This window comes from Micropterus dolomieu, linkage group LG03 (genome assembly GCF_021292245.1).
Source record: "Micropterus dolomieu isolate WLL.071019.BEF.003 ecotype Adirondacks linkage group LG03, ASM2129224v1, whole genome shotgun sequence".
Taxonomy (NCBI): domain Eukaryota; kingdom Metazoa; phylum Chordata; class Actinopteri; order Centrarchiformes; family Centrarchidae; genus Micropterus; species Micropterus dolomieu.
The window spans coordinates 21,414,980-21,435,102 of record NC_060152.1 but is presented as its reverse complement, the minus strand read 5'-3'; the positions used below and the strand labels follow the sequence as shown (position 1 = coordinate 21,435,102).

The window sequence follows — 20,123 nt, the reverse complement described above, 5'->3', positions numbered from 1 at the left end:
ACAAAAGACAATGATAAGTTAAAGAAGAGCACTCTTATCTTTCCTTATGTAGGTTAATTGACTGAGGAATTAAAGCAAAAAAAGATATAATTCAATTCAATGCATGGACGTTAACAATGAAAGGGCCGGTAGCATATGAAATAATTCTTACACACACACACACACACACACACACAGATCAAGCTAATGTGTCGTCCTAGTATATTTCTAATTATAAGTTAATTGTTATTCCCTATCATTAGGAGGGTGGTTTTTTAATTGTAATGTAGCCAAGCAGAAAGCCTACCTATACATGTGGGGGACAATTAGCCACCTCCATTAACCCCTGGTTAATTACAACCTCCATTGCTGCTTCCCACAGCACTTTCCCACTCCTTTTTACCCCCATCTCTATCCCCAGGCCTTCATCCCCATTTTTTTATTTTTTTATTTCTGCCCTCATTTCATTCATATATGATCCCCAATCTTCCTTGATTGTTTGATCCAAAAGTATATGTGTTGTTAACTTCACTGGCTATTTTTTTTTTTTTTTTTAAAGTTTTGTTTAATTTTAGCTTTCTAGGTTATAGTCACCATATTACATCCCATGTCTTGTTTCTTGGTTCTTGCCTGCCTGTTGCTGGGGTAGGTGTGGCACAGTCGTGGCGTCCCACTCTCACTAACAACTACATTCTTTAACAGGCTTATGCGCACACACATGTACACACACACATTCACCCACACGCACACAGACACACACAGTCTCACACATAGACACAAACAAATTTAGGTTGTCCCTGGTAGAATTATTCCTGATGCTTTTCTTTCAGTTACTTATTTAAATTAATTGTTATTATTCCAGCTCTCGTGGCTGTGCTGTGTTGCTTATTTAGTGTGCTGGACTGTTTCTTGTTTTCATTTTGCTCTTAGTTGTCTTACTATGTCAGCTGTTTATTGCTACTGTTCGGCTGGTTGTCTTTTACTATTATTATTATTTTTATTGTTTGTTTTTGTTTGTGTTTGTTTGTTGTTGTTTTTCTCCTCCCCAAGCCCCCCTCTCTGTTCTATTGCAGGTTTCGTTGCTTTCTGCAATTGGTGTTTCCCACTGCTTTTCCCTGTTGTCCCCACCTTCCATCCCCCTTCTCTTACAGGTCTTGTCCTTTCTCTGTGCTGTCTGTTTGTGCCCGTGTCTGCCCACCTGTCCGGCCCGGTGACAAATCAATACATAATTAAATAAATAATAAAACATACAAAGGAGTATATTAATACTCCCTTGTTAAAGTAAAATCTCTCTGGCACAATATGGTATCCAGGTCATCATACTCTATACCAGGCTGCTGGGCAGGACAGGTTTATAAAAAAAAAAAAGTTATGTCCCTATTCATACAGCAGAAGATGCACATGATCCGTTCAAAACACACTAAACTTATTCATGAGAGGTTCATGTCTGGTTGTCACCATTACCAAACACTCTACTCTCGGGTGTAGTTCCATACACTATACTGCTAAACCATAACATTATACAGAATTACATAATATAACAATAAAACTAAAGTTAGGTTTAAAATTGCCTCACAGTTGGATTAATACTCAGTTTGTGCCTCTCATAGGTGCTGGCTTCGCTAGCATTAGGAAGACTGACTTTGTTTTCATCCTACATTAGTTCCTTTTTAGTTTTAAGCATTTCGGTATGAACAATAATGCCTGATTTGTTTATCTATTTAACATTTAAGTCTTTCCAGTCCCTGGTATACCTTGTAGCACTAATCCAGAGAAGCATATTAGTCTGGAAGCTCTCAGTTAATTTTCGATTTCCAAGCATTATCGACGGGCACAGACCAAGATGCCTCTGGACAAAATTGTATAGACTTACAACCTATCTAAAAAATAACTAACTCAATTATTTGCGCAACCCCTCAGCCTGTTTTTATTTTCCATTTAACTCTTTTAACCCTGATTGTACACTGCACTGTAACTTTTATTATATTTTAATGTGTATTTTTTCTATTTCCCTATGTTGCTTTTAAACTTTTTTATATTTCCCTGTTGCTTTTATGTTTTATGTAAAGCACTTTGAATTACCTTGTTGTTGAAATGTGCTATACAAATAAACTTGCTTGGCCTTTCAGAGCAACGAAATGTGTGACGTAACGCTCAGTGATACAAGCAATTTGGGGCAGTGCTTGGTCCATTTTCAAGCAGGAAAAAAAATGCTGACCTGCTCACAAACTTTCTCAAGCTACAGCTAAATGGTACACAAATTCATCTTTGATCACAACTGCATAGTTTGACAGTTTGATCTGAGTTTTGTGACCCTGGTGAGTTGCGCTTGACGGACCTGCAGACTGGACTCAGGCCAGACCTACAACCAGGCAACTAAAACCTAAAAGACTTCCTGCATAACTCAGGTAATTTCACAGGTTACACCATGGTTTGCCAATAGGTGTATCAAAAACATTATATTCTTTTTCTCAGACACACACAAACACAATAAATAAATACAACGTTACCATAATAAATACAACCGTTTCACAACATTAATAGTGACAAACATACTATAACCGCATGAAGAAAACCCTAGTTGCCTCCTGCTGTCTTGATTTTATTGATTTAACAACAACAATGGAATTGTTGTTACAGACCAGACTGACCACACAAAACAGAAACGTGTCAATTTTTCTTAGGCCTCCTACTTTATGAATCCAAATAATTTGGACAAATGAAGAGAACTTTTCAGTAAATATCTCCAACACACCCTTCTGCCATTCAGTTTTCCCTTCCTCTCCTCTCTCCAAGTGGATATGTCTGAAAGCAGAGGCCGGATATGGCTATCGTCCATTGATGGTGGAATATGGTGATAACATGTTATAATATGTATTTATCCTAACACTTCCAGAAACAATCAATTTAAAAACATCTCATTTAAATGACAGACAAAATCATGTCTGTCAGACAGAAGCAGACATGCACAAACATAGGGAGAGAGAGAGGAGTAGAAAGAGAGAGAGAGAGAGAGAGAGAGAGAGAGAGAGAGAGAGAGAGAGAGAGAGAGAGAGAGAGAGAGAGAGAGAGAGAGAGAGAGAGGGATAACAATGTCCATTGTTCCATTAGGGAAGACAATAATGACTGATAAAATGAGGTTGCTAAAGAGGACACAATGGTCCTTAATTGAGTCATTAGGGAGAGAAGTGAATGGACTGGACTAATGAATGTGTATGAGCACTGCAGCTAAACTGCTTGGTAAGCAAAACAGAAAGGCATTTAGTTTATTAAATCTAGGCAAAGCAATTTTGTTTTTTCACAGAATGGGATAGCACAAAAGACAACAGTGACAAAAACAAAATGGTGAAAAGGAAAAGCCTACATATTTTAGTTTTATTTCTCAGTGATGTATTATCTTTGATGGTACAACCAGGTAAAATGATGACAGCAATCTGTGCATACCTCTAGGTGTTCCAGGATATATGGCGGGTTGGTCATACCCAGCCTCAGCATGGCCCCTTCAGGAATCTCCTCCACCAGTCTCCACAGCAATGTGGGCAGGTCTGTCCCTATGTCTCTACCGTAAGCTCCTGTGTCCTCACTAGTCAGCCAGATTTCACACACTCCCTCTGGAAAGAGACAGACACACAAAAACACAGATTAAAAATGCTTAATAAAACATCTAGATTTAGAGTTGATCTGTGGCATTCTTATGTCAATGCACTGCATTTTAGCAGTTTAACTGTTTTTGTTTGTAACTTAACATGACATAATTGTGTTCCCATCGATAATACTTTTAAGATTCGCCATACAGTATTGCTCATCAAAAAAAAAACAAAAAAACAACAACAACAAAAACCTGACCAATATATCAATAGATCCAGCAAATTGAAGTATGGCTCATTCAATTGGACTCACATATGGCATGCAATGTTTATGGCAGCAAGCAGCAAAAATAGTTTGTTTGGATGAAATGACTCCTGGTAGTTGTCACTGTGACATGACTATTTTAATTGGAGAACTACACGCAATGAAATTTGAAAAATTCTGTTGAATGCCAAAAGTCTAGCTCGGTCATGAAGGGCTTCCACACACACATATACATCTTATTATGCTAACTATTATATACATACTACAATCTCCAAGGGGCAATTCTTTACAGTGACTACATTGCTGAACTTAGGGGAATCTCACATTTATTATACTTCATTAAATGGATTCAAAATAACCTAACCTCAGTTTTCAGCAGTGTATGCTTAGCTTTCTGGGGGCGCTTTTTTTATTTAGACCTCTGTTTGGATGGTCAAATTAGGGTTATCATGGTCAGACTCATCTTTCGATGTTTATCACATATTTTCAAAATACTATATTTTTCTTTATCCTTCACTGACTTGGTTAGAGTTATCCACATTTTATCTCATCCCATTGGGACTGTCTGAGCCAGAGTTCCCTCTTCCCTACTGCCAATCCAAAATCCAACTACTTCATACCAAGACAGGTATTGTTTAAAGATGAATTCAAGAACTATAGTATGTTAACCTCCCATTCTCAACTACAGTTAACAGCAATGCTGGAGCTACATTTCAGAACTTTTAACACATTCAGGTAGTCCTCTGACCGTGGCCTCCAAATGGCTCCAATATCCTGGCTAACAACCAGAGACACCTTTGCTGTTATAGTTCCCTGGCTTTGGAGCACATAAATGGTTATGAACAGCAATCACGTATATTTCGTGTAAGCTCCTACATTACTTAACTTACAATTACCTGAATGCTACATAAAAATCAGTTAAATGTTAATTAACCTGGATTTCTCCAGGTGTCACTGGTCATCAGAACACTTTTTAAACACATTCTCTCATCACTTAAAATAAACTGATCAAGATGGGTCAGTTCAAGTGACAAAGCTCACCCACCATCACTGCAGCTTCTCTCATGTATTTTCATTTCATTACCTTTGAGAGTCTCTTGTTGTCATTGCCTGTATGATCCAAGGCTTTGGCAGAACCCAGCTCATGACAGCCACTGACAAGTATTAAAAACACCCATCTTATCATGATGCATTCCAAGAATGTGAAGGTCACACAGCAAGAGGGGACAATCTACCGGCTTCATGCTAAATTAGAGCAACACTCACTGCTAGAGCTTAATGATCTAACTGTCATTTGGCTGTAGGTCTGGAAATGGTTGAGTGTCTGCTTAAGCTATGTGTTAAGACATATCATATCATGCAGGCACACAAAAATAACTTTGTAGTTGCAGGGGCATGAGCTCAAGTACACACAGACGCACAGAAAACCACACAACCATCATTATCATTAGCTGTGAAGAGAGAAAGATGCATGTGGTCATTCAGACAGTAAAGATGGCGTTTGGCTAATTGGACAGTTTGTGTGTGTGTGTGTGTGTGTGTGTGTGTGTGTGTGTGTGTGTGTGTGTGTGTGTGTGTAAGAAAGAGAGAGAGAGAGAGAGAGAGTAAAAAAGGGCGTGCAGAGGCCAGATTGATTAAAAATGATGACAGTATAACTGTCCAGAGTGAAAGAGTTTCCAAAGCTCATCATCATTGGCATTAAGATGCACTAATGATTTCTGGAGCTATCCATGTCTAAAAACACCATCAAAAACATCCATCAATCACACATGATCAGATCTAAAGGCTAACACGCACAATACAAGAATTCACTCAGGATATGATGTTCATTTGCCTCACTATGCAATTAATCAAAAGCATATTTCACCTTGGTCCAATACTCAGTAATAACCTAGTTCATTAAATGCTCTTTATCATTTATTAACACATTCAATTTATTTTACTTAGACTGTAGGCTCTGATTCAGCTATAACTCCCTTCACAGACATCAATAAGAGCTACCTGTCTACATTTGACCACTAAAGAGCTTCATTGTGAAGGACCTGCAGGTCAAGTTCTATGCGGAGACTGTAATCCTCAGCTACCATTAATTTATAATGAAATAGTGTCTCTGTTTAGCATCATAAATACCATGATTGATTTGCTACAGTATTTTATTTTTGTTAACCTTAAGGTAAGTGATGACAGCAAATTCCCAGGGCGGCTAAAGTCAGCTTGTTTGGGTTGAATTATACCGATCCCTCTGCCAAGGTCTAAACCTTGCCTGCATCATCTGCATCCCAGGAGTGAATGCATTCCTACACCCACCACACCAGCAGCATCCCGTGCTACGTCACAGCTCTGTCCCAGAATAATATTGGCCAAGCTGTCTCTTAACACAGGGCCAGACCTGCGTTCAGTTGGCCTAGAAGCTAAATTGGTTCCTTCCAAAATAACATTCCTGTGATTCCACACACATAATGCTGCCAAGCTCGTAAGCTTGTGTATTGTCTGCTATTAAATACCCCTTGTGAGTCCTGTGTTAATTATGTTTTGAACCGGGTGACGCTTCAGAAAAGTCTCTGGTGTTTACTCAAGGCCGCAGTCTTACACAGATCTCCAGATAAACTCAATAACCTGCCCAGCAATTTGCCCCTTTGGCCTGCTTCTCGGTCCCTTTTGTATTAGGTGTGCCAATGGTGTTATTGTTGGCCAAAGACACAGAGAAAGTGGCCGTTTCAACAGGAAATGTTAGCTTTTTCTCCATTGTCTATCTGCTCTGATACACACTACACAGCTGCTTCCTCAGCTTTTGGTATGCGTGCCGTGGAGAGGGGGGGGGTTGTGGTGGAACTGACACTGTAGTATGTCCGTGTATCAGGCATGTCAAGATTACAACAAAAACTCACAGGAGTATCATGCAGAGAGAGAAATTTGCAAATCCAATAATGAACGACTAATTACTTTTGCTTTTATTTATTGTACTTTAAACCTAATAATTGTGAGAATGAAGGTCTTTAAAACCAAAATAGTAAGCCAATGGTGAAGCAGACACCTTATTATAACAACCTAATATTTTCAACACTTTTTAATTCAAGGTGGTCTAGTAAGCAGGGTGTACAGTATGTGCCCTGCAGAAGCATGTACCAGTTTAAGAGGTGCTGTTTTGTAGCTGACCCTGACCACTGACCCTGATGTCAAAGTTATTCACATCAATTTGACATTATGAATATTGATAGTGTTACTGGTATTAAAATAAAAATTAAAATTAAAAGCTGTATCTCCTGGAATAAAATCAGCAGGTTTACTCTGCTTTGACCTGTGTGTGTTTATATTACAAAGCCTTCACCAAACCCCTTTTTTCCATGTCACCTTATGATGTAGTTTGATGTCAGACTAGATGGAAACAAGGGTGGGGAGCAGAACACTTTCCCTAAAAGCTAATAACATTCACTGAACTCTGACACAGCAGTGCAAACACAGTACAGAGAGGAGTGAACAAAATGGCAGATGGAAAGAAGGCAAGACAGGAAGATATTAAACATGGAAATTTAATAAAAGTGGGGCCTGCACTGTTTGGGGTTTGAGCTTTCAGGGGCGGGGCTATAGATAGGGGGAGAGAGAGAGAGAGGGGGTTGGCACATGAGGAAACAGCTGTTTGTATGTCTTAGCTGCATTTGTCTTTGTCCAAAAATAACACCATCAGCATGCCTGACAAATGCCAAACATCACTCCAGCTCCCAGCCAAATACATGTTTGCAGTCTGTGGGTATGAGAGTGTGTACATGATGAATTCAGGTCAATGTGCTCTTAATTTTCTTAAAAGTAAAAAGCAAACAAAGAACCCTGAACAACATAAATTGATGAAAAAAAACAAAACAAAACACAAAACTAAACAAGAATAACATCCTTGTCTCTCAAGATATATTTAATACATATGTAGTAAAAATAAAAAGGCAACTCATCACTATATTGATGATACATAAGTATGATTCCAGTGTATATATACACTGTTGAATCAATTAATGAAGTATTATCAGAGGAATGATTTTTAGATGTATTGGCTTAACAGGTACACATGTACTTTAATACTAGGAGTGTTGCCCACGTGAGAGGAGCCTCTGTCAGGCCAATTTCTTACCGTGTATTCAGCAGCATATGGAGGCTGTCAAGAAATAACCGGTTTGATAGGGAACAATTCACAATACATGTAATGCAACAATGCATTTATTGTGAATTGTCCCCATAAATAATTACACATACATTTTAATATTTCCATATGCATATTTGCATGATACATCAAATTCATTGATATTGTTCAATTTGTTATATTTTCTTATTGACATTTCAACCATTCACCACATGATTACACACTTTTTATTATGACAATATGTGCCATATGAATTTGGGAAAAAATAAGACAGAATCTGGCAAAAATTTAAACAGATTTCATAGGGCCCTTTCCATGGTCTGGTCATCCAGTACGTGAATGTAGCATAACTATATCAAACTCCATCAGGAGGGAGTAACTTTACCAGTAAAGATGTCAAAGAAAATCAGAGAATGTGGCAGACCTAAAAAGGCAAAACACCACGCCCGCTCCGCAAAACTATGGTTTGGTGCTAGGGAAACACTGTGGTGCTTTTGTTTTCTCCTGGGATTTTCAGATATAAGGCCTCTGTATGAGCTGTAGATTAAATTCACTCACTCACAGGATCACGATAAGATGCGCTCCAGTACATTGCATGCAGTCATGTGATTCTGATGATGCTCAAAATTCAAAATAAGGCAGGAGGTGAAAGATGGAATGGACAAGATGGAGTAAAGCCTGTACTGTGCTAGTTATTGTTTACTCATTGTGTCGTCCTAGTCAATACGGGTGGGAAATCTGGAACTGCCCAATCCATTCTTACGTTAGGGCTAAAAAGTTATTTTGAGGTCACAATGACATTTGAGCTTTGAGTGTTGCCTACTCAGTGACTGACCGACTGTGAAAAATGGTCACAATGTGTTCCTGAGGTATGGTGTTATAATAATGGCCTTTTCCAGGACATAATGTCGCAGTGAAGATGACCTTGAACCTTTTGGGTAAAATGTCACTTCATTGTTGGATCCCATGAAACGTCGGTGGGGAAATTTGCCATTTTAAGGACACAGTGACTTTGAACTTTGAGTCAAAAGGGTCACCAACTCTGTGTCTGACCAACTGTGATATATGGTCATCAATTCTTGAGTTATGGCCAGAAATGTGTTTTGTGAGGTCACAGTGACTTTTGACAACCAAATTCTATTCAGTTCATCTTTGAGTCCAAGTGAACATCTATATATCATTATACCTCTATATATCATAATACTGTTTACATACATAATTTCCAGTAGCCCGGTGTCCTTGCTCCGCCTCTTGATAAAAGGATGGGAAGTGTGGGAGGAGAAAAGAGATGAGGGCTTTGAAGTGGTTTCTTTGAAGAAGTGTGACAGAACCAATTGATTCAGGTGATTGGGAGCTTTAGTAAAAGCCACTGTTGAAACTGTCACAGGGTCTAAAATCATGAATGAGACACAAGCGGCCCAACGTGACCACACGTTTTCAAGTCATGCTTGTTTCTATTAGTTCATTCTGTACATTCTGGCTCTGATTCCTCCAATAGCACATGGATAAACATACGCATAAATAAATCCAGTCAAGCTGGCTGATTATTACCCAGCATGTTCAATGTTACAATCAGTGAAAGTAAAAGTATAAAATTACTATTACTCCCAGCTTCCTCCTGTAACAAACTTCTATGTAATATTAATTGATATTACTAATCAAAAATGTATTTTCTAATCACTGTTCTTTCTCCCGATAAGCTATTATAGATATAATAATAAAAATCCTTTCCCTAGGTAGAAATATCCTCACTTGCATTAATTCTTATCACAAAAAAAATGCACGGGAAAAAAAAACACCGAACATCAATTCTGTTTGGTTATCAATGGGAGAAATAAGAGTTATAAACTTTTATAAAGATCAAGGTCTCCGTATTTTTAAAGGATAGGACATTTATTGTCTGAATTATTGCAATTTGGTCGATTCTTGCTAATCTAATAAATGTGTACATAAGCGCATTTTCTCACTGGCACTCATCACATGTTTATAAACTGTCAAGTCCTCAAACAAATAACTATCGTTGTGTCTCCTTTACAATCAAAGTTTTATTGTGCTCCTGGCAAGAAGCACTGTGTGTAAATACATTTGATCATATTGGTCTCTGGGCCATGTCTAATGTGTTTGTTTAGGCGGATGCTTGTTTTGAGACTGTTTGTGTGACCAAAGCTCTGCTTCTCATGTAAAATATGGAGATGGGGCATATCTAATATTTTACAGTTTTACAAACAACTCCATCATGTATGTGTGTATACCCAAAAATACAACATTATTTTGTAATAGTCTTTGTTTTTGTACATGTATATTTGTGTCTAAGTCTGTCCTGTATCTTGGCTGTGGGTACATGAATATACACATTGCAAGTAACCCTTCTATCCCTATCCTACACATATGGGTTCAGTATTCCAATTTATCTTAATCTTTCTGGCATGATATACATTTTGATTGGCTGCCACAGGCTATAATGTTAGCAGATTATAGATTAGATGATCCTATTAAACTGCATTAAAACCCTATTTTCCATAACACAAGTCAACACATGGCTATGCATGTTACAGTATACACACGGATAAAGAAAGAGCGTGAAAGAGAAAACGACAGTGGAACAGTGAACGCAGTTCAAACTCATCTAAATAAAAATGTATTGGTACTTTAAACTGTTTTGAAAATAATGCAGTACTTCATTATTGGTCAATTATGGCTTAATATATTTGTAAAACACTAATGTGACAAACTGATCTGGATATGGTGTATGTCTACGGCCCACGGGTACCTTAAAATATATGCAAAATATAAGCACACACACATACAAAGCCTCATGCATCATGGCAGCTTAATGTATACAACATGCTTAGCTATGTGTTGTTTCGTGTCATGAAACAGACTAACATACAGTCCCCTCCAGAAGTATTGGAACAGTAAGGCAAATTTGTTTTTGTTATTCACTTAAGACATTTGGGTTTAAGATCAAAAAATGAGTATAAAACAAGAGTTCAGAATTTCAGCTTTGATTTCCTAGTATTCACATCTAGACGTGTTAAACAACTCAGGACATATCACCGTTTGTATTAGACCACAGCATTCTTAGGTGAGCAAAGGTAATGGAACAAATAATCTTAAAGTAAATAACATTTAAAAATTGGTGGTATAAACCTTGCTTGCAATAACTGCCAAAACTATTGCATTCTTCATTTGTGATGCTATTCCAGGCTTTTACCGCAGCTTCTTTCAGTTCTTGTGTGTTTCGGGGTGTTTCTCCCTTCAGTCTCGTCATAAGGAGGTGCATGCTCTATTGGGTTAAGGTCAGGTGATTGACTTGGCTAGTCTAAAACCTTCCACTTTTTTCCCCTGATGAAGTCCTTTTTGTTGTTGGCAGTGTGCTTTGGGTCATTGCCCTGCTGCATGATAAACTTCCTCCCGATTAGTTTCAATGCATTTCTCCGTAAATTGGCAGAAAATATGTGTCTGTACACTTCTGAATTCATTCTGCTGCTACCATCATCAGTTACATCATCAATAAATATTAATGAAATAAACTATAAAAACAATTCTAAAAAAATATGAACATATCAACTAAGAGGAAAACAATCACAAATTAGTGCTGTCTGCAAATCGACCAAGTTTGTGAATACCCTTGGTTCGACAGCTCTAGACTCGTTTGCTTGTTTTTTCCTATTATCTACGATTTTCCATATGTGTAACAAAAATGCTTACTCAAAAGGCACATTTATGTGTTATGGGAGGGGTTTAGCGTGGATTAATATTGTATGCGTTGCCTTTTATTCTTCAGGGGAGATTTAGTGGAGAAGCCTATCACTGCACAATTGTTTGTATATTTTGCTCAATTGTTCATCTTTTATTCATTCTCTTTAGCATGGCCCTAATTTATACAACAAAAAACACATGCATAGGTTAACAAGTGATGGATTTGTTGGTAGGAAAGTTGTTATCAGTAAATGAGAAAATCAGGTCACTAAAGAATAAAATAGTTAAAAATGACTTGCTAAAGAATATTAACTGTTGGGTGACGTGCTATGTACCGCAAGTCAGCGTTTAGCTTTGAGTTACTTTTTCAACAGTTCTATTAATACATACACTTTTCTTGCTTGAGAACATGACCTCACACACCACAACACATATTCTTCAAACAAGCTAAACTGAGATATAGAACACGTGCATGCTTAGATTTATCAATTCATTGGCCAATTAAGACAATCTTGAAGGGATGTGTATTCTGCTTTGAAATACACACACACACTTTACACTGGTTTTTATGAATACCTTATTAGTTTAAACCAAAGTCTTTTCAAGAAAGGATTCATTTCTTAATCATATGAAGGCAACACACACAGACAAACACATATCGGACATATACACACAAGCCTCATCTCCATGTAACCATGCAACACTTTTGTACAGTGCCATTGACTGGAAGGCCTGCCTGACCTTCAATCACATTAGTTCCTCCCCTGTTCTCCCCCATCAGCCAATCGCCTCTGGCTGTCTGCTTCCACAGTAAACCTCCCACCCACCACTACGCAGTAAAATATTCTGGGGCAGATGTCAGCAGCAACTTGAGAAATGAAATGATGAATTTGGAGGGAAAGAGAGTCTGCCTGTGTGTGTGTGTGTGTGTGTGTGTGTGTGTGTGTGTGTGTGTGTGTGTGTGTGAGTGAGAGAGGTTGAATTAAGAGGAAAGATTTATAGGGAAAAGAAAAGGGATACAACAACTTCACTGATTTTATTAACATAGCTAACATAGTTCTCTACATCACATGACCTCTAACAAAATCTGCCAGTGCTTATTCTAAATTTTCATATGAAACACGTTTAAAGATGCAAATAGTATACACTATACAGTTATTGTTTTAAATACAAATATTGTTTTTATGTATTTACCTCATACTTAATCCCTGTTTAAAAGGCAAAATCCCTACATAACAGTTTATCAAATTTGACGTCACCACAACACGAACCACACTGCTGCTTTATTATTTATATGTTCAATGTAATGATTGAGTTTAACTAGAACACAGTTTATACGGGTGTACTTTTCATTCTGCGAATTATCCACCCCTGCGTGACATATGACTGACATTAGCTGGCATGAAAGAATCACAGCTTGTCCAAAATGAAGAAAATCTTACCATTTCTCTTCATGTTTGTAATCAACAGCTCTTACTGAAATCCTTGATCTTTGCTAATCTTTGACTCACAGGCATGCAGGAAAGAAACATTCTCAGAAACATGAGGCGAAAAAATAAAACACATATACACATAGACAGAAGCCCTCCTGCAATCCCCACCACACACATTCTCACACGTTTACACACTATGACACCACACACAGAGTTTAATTGCAGTAATTAAACAGCTTAATTTAGAGCAACAACTGTTGATGTGACACGTGGGTGTTTTGGCTGGTAGCAGCATCATCATCACGGATTAACCCACCGCACAAGCTCGTATGCAAATATTCTGTCTCAGGCATGTTTACACTAAATACATGCATGTGTGCATGCACATCGTTGTGTACATGTTGCACGGATGCGCATACATGTGCATGGCTTTAATAGACTACACCAGCCTTAAAACAACATGTCAGCTTTAACCTACTTTCAAGTAGTTTCTGAACTACAGGCATGAATTTTTGTGCACACCTGTGTATGAGATAGAATGTATGGATACATCAAAGCTTGTATGTGTGTGTATGTATATGTGCACATGCATGTATGTGGTACATAAGAAAAACATTTCATAGAATATATGCGTCAGACATATTATGTGCATATATCAAAAGTAATTGGCAGAGGGCCTCCAAGTACCGTGTCTGTGTGCATTTGTGGCTGTGTTTACATGAATGTATAGGGAAGAATTTGGAAATAAGTTACTTCCCCCTTTCATCTCTACTGTGTGTGTGTGTGTGTGTGTGTTGTCAAAGAGGAAGCATCTTGTGAAGCTTTCAAAGCAGAGAGGCTGCTGCATATAAGAGAAATGGGGATCTGCAGGGACCAAAAAGAGCCATTTAACTGCCCATAGTGCTGCAAGCCGGTATTTTCTGTGAACTCAGAGGAGTTACAGTTAACTAACCGAAAGAGAACGACGTGAATGCTCTGAAACTGCTTTTTGAATAACTTTATGTAATCTAGATTAAATGAAGATATTTCTATTTGTGTTTGCAAAACATCCATTTTTATTTAATAATTCCTGTTCATGGGACTCAAATATTAGGAAAGATTGCCTGTATAGCTTAATAACAGTTACAGATTCCACTTGTGCTTGGGGAATTTTGCAAATATTTAATTTAGCAAACACGGAATGACTAGTGTGAATAGTGAAACTAACAAAAACATTACAGATGCAAATAATGACAATGACAGATCCAAACAAACTTTTGGTTTCCCTGTGTCGGATTCAAAGCATACCACTTCTTGGCATTTTCCCACCTATCTGTAACAGAGGCAAATATGCAAAAGTTGCACAACCATTATCATGATAAGAGCTATACAGCTAATACAGCCCAGGGTTTAGCAGTATCGCTTCATAATTAGTACTGGTTTTTCTGAGCAGGAGGTAACTGTGTAGGACTGTTACAATAGTGTGAGTCAGTCAGTCTCATGTAACTGAGTTGTCTGTATTTACCTGTAGCAACATAGCAAAAAACTGATAAAAAAAATAAGGAAGCAGGATAGATAACGAATGACAAACAGAAGATAATAAGTGGGATTGTGCAAGAACTCTTTACAGAGAAGGACTTTTTTTGAAGAGTAAGACTAATGTTATTAGTGATTTTGTTAACAATCGATAGGCCTTGTTACCTGCATTCATTAAGAAATGTTCTCATTTGTGTCACTTAAAAGGGTATTATGGAGTTTCCAGCGGCCACTAGCGGTGCGGTTTTAACATTGCTACCAGGCGTGTGCTCGTACGCGTGCTCACTTGAACTCATGAGCGAGTCATAATCCGAAACACAACCACTTTCATACAGAAATCCTGTAATAAACGCAAGAACACCAGCACGCAGGCTGTGGGTTTTCTCTCAGACATTTTCAGGCTCTGTTACTTCAACATTCCCGTCTCAGAGGCAGATCAACACCGGATCCGTACCTTTCATTCAGTGCAGCGAGCCGCATATCAGCACAATCCTCCCGGGAAAAAAGCAGAGTGACAGCGGCTATAGACAGACAGGTTGAAATAATCCATGGTCAGTACATGATCATGGTACATTTACTGCATTTAGCCGACGTGCTACAGCGTTAGCTTGCCTGCTGCTTTCAGTAACTCTTTACTATCTGTGTATCTTTCACTGGAGGCTCAGCAATGTCAGCACAGCTAAATGTATTTGAGGATAACGAAACAGGTAGTGAGCTGGACTGAATATTATAACAAGATTGTTTCATACTTTTCATACTTTTTAGTACTAGGCGATTGATTACAAGTCACAAGTAATAGCCTATCAACACTGACTATTGAGATGAGATGCTACATACCTTAATATTTAGCAATTCCTTGCAAACTCAGCTGCTTGTTGACAGAAACCAGCTCCTCTCTACAGCAGCAGCAGAGAATAGGAATGATAGGGACATTGGCTCTTGTTTCTAAACTTGAGTATTTTGATGTCAGGAATATAGTTTATTTAACATGTTCCATTTGTTTCCAGTGAGATACTGATTTTATATAGTGACTTTGCTGATGTAAACTTTTGTTGCTGCTCTGAAAACAGTTACTTAGTTAGAGTATAGACATAAAATCCTAACAATATAAAATAAATCCAATATAAATGGCAGCACGTAAAGAAAAAGTTTATAGTTTATCACTCATAGTTGTTAGTAGTTGAATTTATTATCACAAATGTCACCTGTCAATCTTGTGAATATTCAGATCTTTTCAGCGGTAATTGAAATGTTTGAAAAAAATTCAATCTTTTAGTATGTTACTGCACATTACATAATTGTATGAAGCGGGGGTTATCTATCAAAGGGGATTATCCATACTGTCTCGAGATTTGACCCAATGTCTGTCTATCAAGATAATGAATTTGTACTGTACGTCATTAAAAGCACATGAGATGAAGCCGAGGGGATGATGAATGGCTGATGAGGTGCGTGGATTAGAGGACAGGGAGGCTGAGACACACAGAGTGTGAGGGGGAAAGGGGGAGGAGAGTCAAAGGAAGCTATAGGGGGTTGATCCCATTTCTGTATGCTTCAGAGACCCCAAGAACTGCAAGGCACTAAGGGCCTTACACACACACGTACAAATACATATGGTACATATGGTAATGAGTTCCTATTAAAAAGTCATTGAGGTGGTAATGGTTAATATCAGCTGTCAAAGAGGTCAAGCCAGTGGATACACGCACACACAAAAATATTTGTGGTCATACACAAAAGTGTATGACCGCAAATATTCTCACATAGACACACGAGACACACACAAAGTACTACAGCTGTGTTATTAATCAAACATAATAAGGTTTAACTCTTTCTAATTCAAGGCTGTTGACCTAATTTCTTTACGTGCTGTGTGCATGTGCTTGCCAGAGTGATTGTGCAGGCACTAATTTGATAAATAATAATATGTCTCGTCAGTATTTATGCTAATATATTCATGACCCACCAGTGGGCATCATGTTTGTGTTTGTTAATTCACTTAGCCAGTGTGTGTGTGTGTGTGTGTGTGTGTGCGTGAGTGCGTGCGTGTGTTTGTCTACAGAATTAGTTGCTGTAAGCAAGCCCGGACGAACTTTAAATGCACCCTGTGTGTTAATTATGTTAGTGACTCTATAATATATTGTGTGTTTATAACTATTTGGAAATTTCCTAATGTAGTAAAGTGTGTGTGTGTGTGTGTGTGCGTGTGTGTGTGTGTGTGCGCGCCTGTTAATGTAGTCAGTGGATCTGTAAACATTATCTTATTATGTAAATATTAGTATTTTTATGTAAACATATGGGGTATTTTCTGTATTAAAGCTCCAGACTAATGATTGTGGTTTGTTTACTGAGTTAACAAGCTGAGGAACAGTTAGGCCATATGCAGGGCGACTGATCCCAATATGCCCATCCTCTCTTTTCAGCTCTCCCGCTCCACATGGCAACACCACTTTCACATACAGACACAATGACACTGCATGTGATCATTGGTCACTAGTAAAGATCTGATTCTCGTCCATCGCAAAGTTTTGAAACCCAAACATTATGAGTAAATCCTTCTGCTTCCAGCAGTTTGAGAGGATAATGTGTGAGTAAATTACTAAAGAGAACAATCAACAAATGTTGCATGAAGCATTTTAACCAATTTGTTACATCTAAATACATACATATCAAACAGAAAAGGTTTTAAGGCTAAGGAGTTTGGTGTCCCATATATTACCATTTCATGCCATGTTTTTTAAAATTAGTTTCTTCTCTCCATTTAGTCTTTATTAGAAAATAGGTGCTACAAAAAGAAGCGAGAGGTCATATTTTATTACTCTGCAGCCCGTTTCCTCTTGTCACTAACCCTGTGATATTCATCTTCTCAAGTCCACACAGTCGCATTTTCGATGTCTAATACTTGTGGTGCGGCTCAATTATTTATGAGTTATATGATATCCTCCACACTCATGAATAAACATGTATTAAGGTGTGGACTCGTTTGAGTCACAAATTATACTACATGGGAATTCTACAGAGAGATAGCAGAGGTCCGGGTGCACAGTACAGTTCCTTACCAGAGGGACAGCGAGGCACAGAGAGAGAGGTGGAAAAGGAGTGAAAAAAAGGAGAGAACTGCAGGAGAGAAAGTGCTGAGAGCTTATTAAAGCTGTTCTTGACACTGGTTGATTTAAGTCAGCTGCAAACACACACACACACACACACACACATGAACATGACACAATTATAGAAAATGTTTGTCACTCTCAGATCCCTAAACATGAATACACCATCATCCTCCTTCACATCTTTCACGGCCACTTCAGGGCAGAGTGGCTTAAAGGGGTACAGAAATGTGTACTGATTATCAAACAGCTTTGGCGAGTGATGGACAAGAATGCCCTCTCCCCCCTCCCTGCTTTGACTGCGTGAGTGCAGGTATGCGTGTTTCAGATGAATCTCTCATGACAGTTAAGACTACAACTGCAGAAACTAAAAGCTGAAGACTCAGAGCAAAGTGATCCGCGCATACACACACACAAACATCTTAACACACACGACTACAGCTACTAGACAGGGGGGCAGCAGAGTTCTGCCCCTAACACATATACACACACACATACACGCAATGAGGGTCGAAGGGAATCAGGCATAGGGTTTTCTGCAAAGTGACAGATGTGGCGACAGGCCGTCCAGTCATGCAGAAACACTCAGCGGCTGCTTCAGCTGAAGACCTGGAGTGACATTCACTGCGGCTACAGAGAAAAGTGTCAGCACTGTGACCAACACACACACAAAATAGCTAAATATACAAACAGAAAGCAAAATCATTTACCAAACTTGGAATACATTGTCCCTTAACGAAAAAAGAATAGTTGCAAATGAATAATTGTTATTGTCCCAATATTTTATGAAATGTAATATATTGTCACAGCACAGGGCTCCCCTGAAGCTAAATGCCACACTAGAGCAAGAGGCAGACAGACGGAGAGATGCATCTTGAAGACATGTCCCAACATGTACCAAACATGTACCGACATGTAGCAAGCTGTGGAAGTAAGCCTGTGTGTGCGTTTATGGGTCATGTTGCCCAACAAGATTCTTTTTTCTTCCTTGCTGGTGAAAACCATCTCCTCTGGTCTGGTGTCTCTATTCTACTTGACCAAAAACTTTAGGTAAACATAACAAAGTAAGTGTGGTGTTGTGTGGGTCTCACTCATTTAACAGACCCATAGTCACCCCATGTTTAAAGTATTAAAACATAATCCAAAAATATATCTAATAATAATAATTACTGAAAGCTGTTGATTGAGTGCTTTTAAGGTTTCATAGGCAATAAAATGGGACAGCACAAGCTTCAACAGATCTAAAGTGAGCTATGTGGTCTGGTTAAAATAAGTTCATAAAAAAGCCAGATCTGAGTATGAGACACTGATAATGTCGGTTCTTTACTTTTTAGTTCTTCACAAAATAAAAGAGCTGAACCCAAATTCCCTGTTCGGTTTGCATGCATAAAAATATTGTTCTATTTTCTGCTGCCAACAGGACCCTGCTCCCTGCAGTAAACAAGGTACCAGGTAATGTTTAATTTTCACATTAGCGTTAAATATTCAAATGTTTTGTCTTTTTAAACTAATTATTGTAATAAAGAAGTTATTTTATCTACCATTTAATCTTAGTTCTTATTGCTGTTTCACGTTTCCTTTTCTTTCAGCAGTTAAAGTTAATTTTATTGTTTGTAAAAAAATAAATACATTATAAAACTCGTCTCTGCCTCATCAGTAATGTTCCTGTGTGCCTTTTTCTCTTTCTCTTTCAAATTATGAAGGTTCAAATAGTATTTCGGAAGGAAGCAAAGAATCAAGGAAGGAAGGAAGAAATCAAGGAATGAATGAAGGAATCAAAGAAGCAAGGAAGGAATGAATCAAGGAAAGAATGAAGGAATAAAGGAGGGAACCAAGGAAGAAATCAAGGAAGTAACCAAGGAATCAAGGAGGGAATCAAGGAATTGTAGAAGGAATGAAGGAATCAAGGAATCAAGTAAGGAAGTATTCAAGGAAGTAATCAAGGAAGAGAGGGGAGTATATTTCATATTTTACACCTTTATATTATTGATTATCTTTAGAATATAGGCCTCTAAAACAGCAGTATATCTGAGCGAGAATATCTGAGTGTGAATATCATACTGTTATCTGGGCAATAGGCAAAGTTGTGAAAATGTAATTTATTACTTTTCAACAAGAACATATACAGTTATCCTTGAAAAACACTATTTTGTAAAACAAAAATTAATAAACGTAAAAAATAACACTTACGACATGGCCAGCGTCTTTGCCCACGTACACCGCCATTATGGATATTGATACAAATGATGAGTAGTAATATAGTTTTGAATGTTGGCATGAAGTCACATGACCTGAGTACTTGACCCATCCCCCCTTCAGTGTTTTTCATGATATAACGTGCACCCACATAATGCCATTCCCCCCGCAGCCTGTCAAATGACTGTATCCCCCAAGATACAGAAAGGG

At 38.1% G+C, this 20,123-nt stretch overlaps 1 protein-coding gene across 5 annotated transcripts in view; it reads right to left on the bottom strand.

Annotated features, from left to right (window-relative positions):
- cdkal1 (CDK5 regulatory subunit associated protein 1-like 1) overlaps window positions 1-20,123 on the bottom strand; it is a 283,565-nt gene that overhangs the window by 130,454 nt on the left and 132,988 nt on the right. For all 5 annotated transcript variants that reach the window (XM_046044868.1, XM_046044869.1, XM_046044870.1 and 2 more), the window contains one exon: window positions 3,424-3,590. In XM_046044868.1, the coding sequence (XP_045900824.1) occupies window positions 3,424-3,590 (167 nt within the window). The remainder of the gene's footprint in view (window positions 1-3,423; window positions 3,591-20,123) is intronic.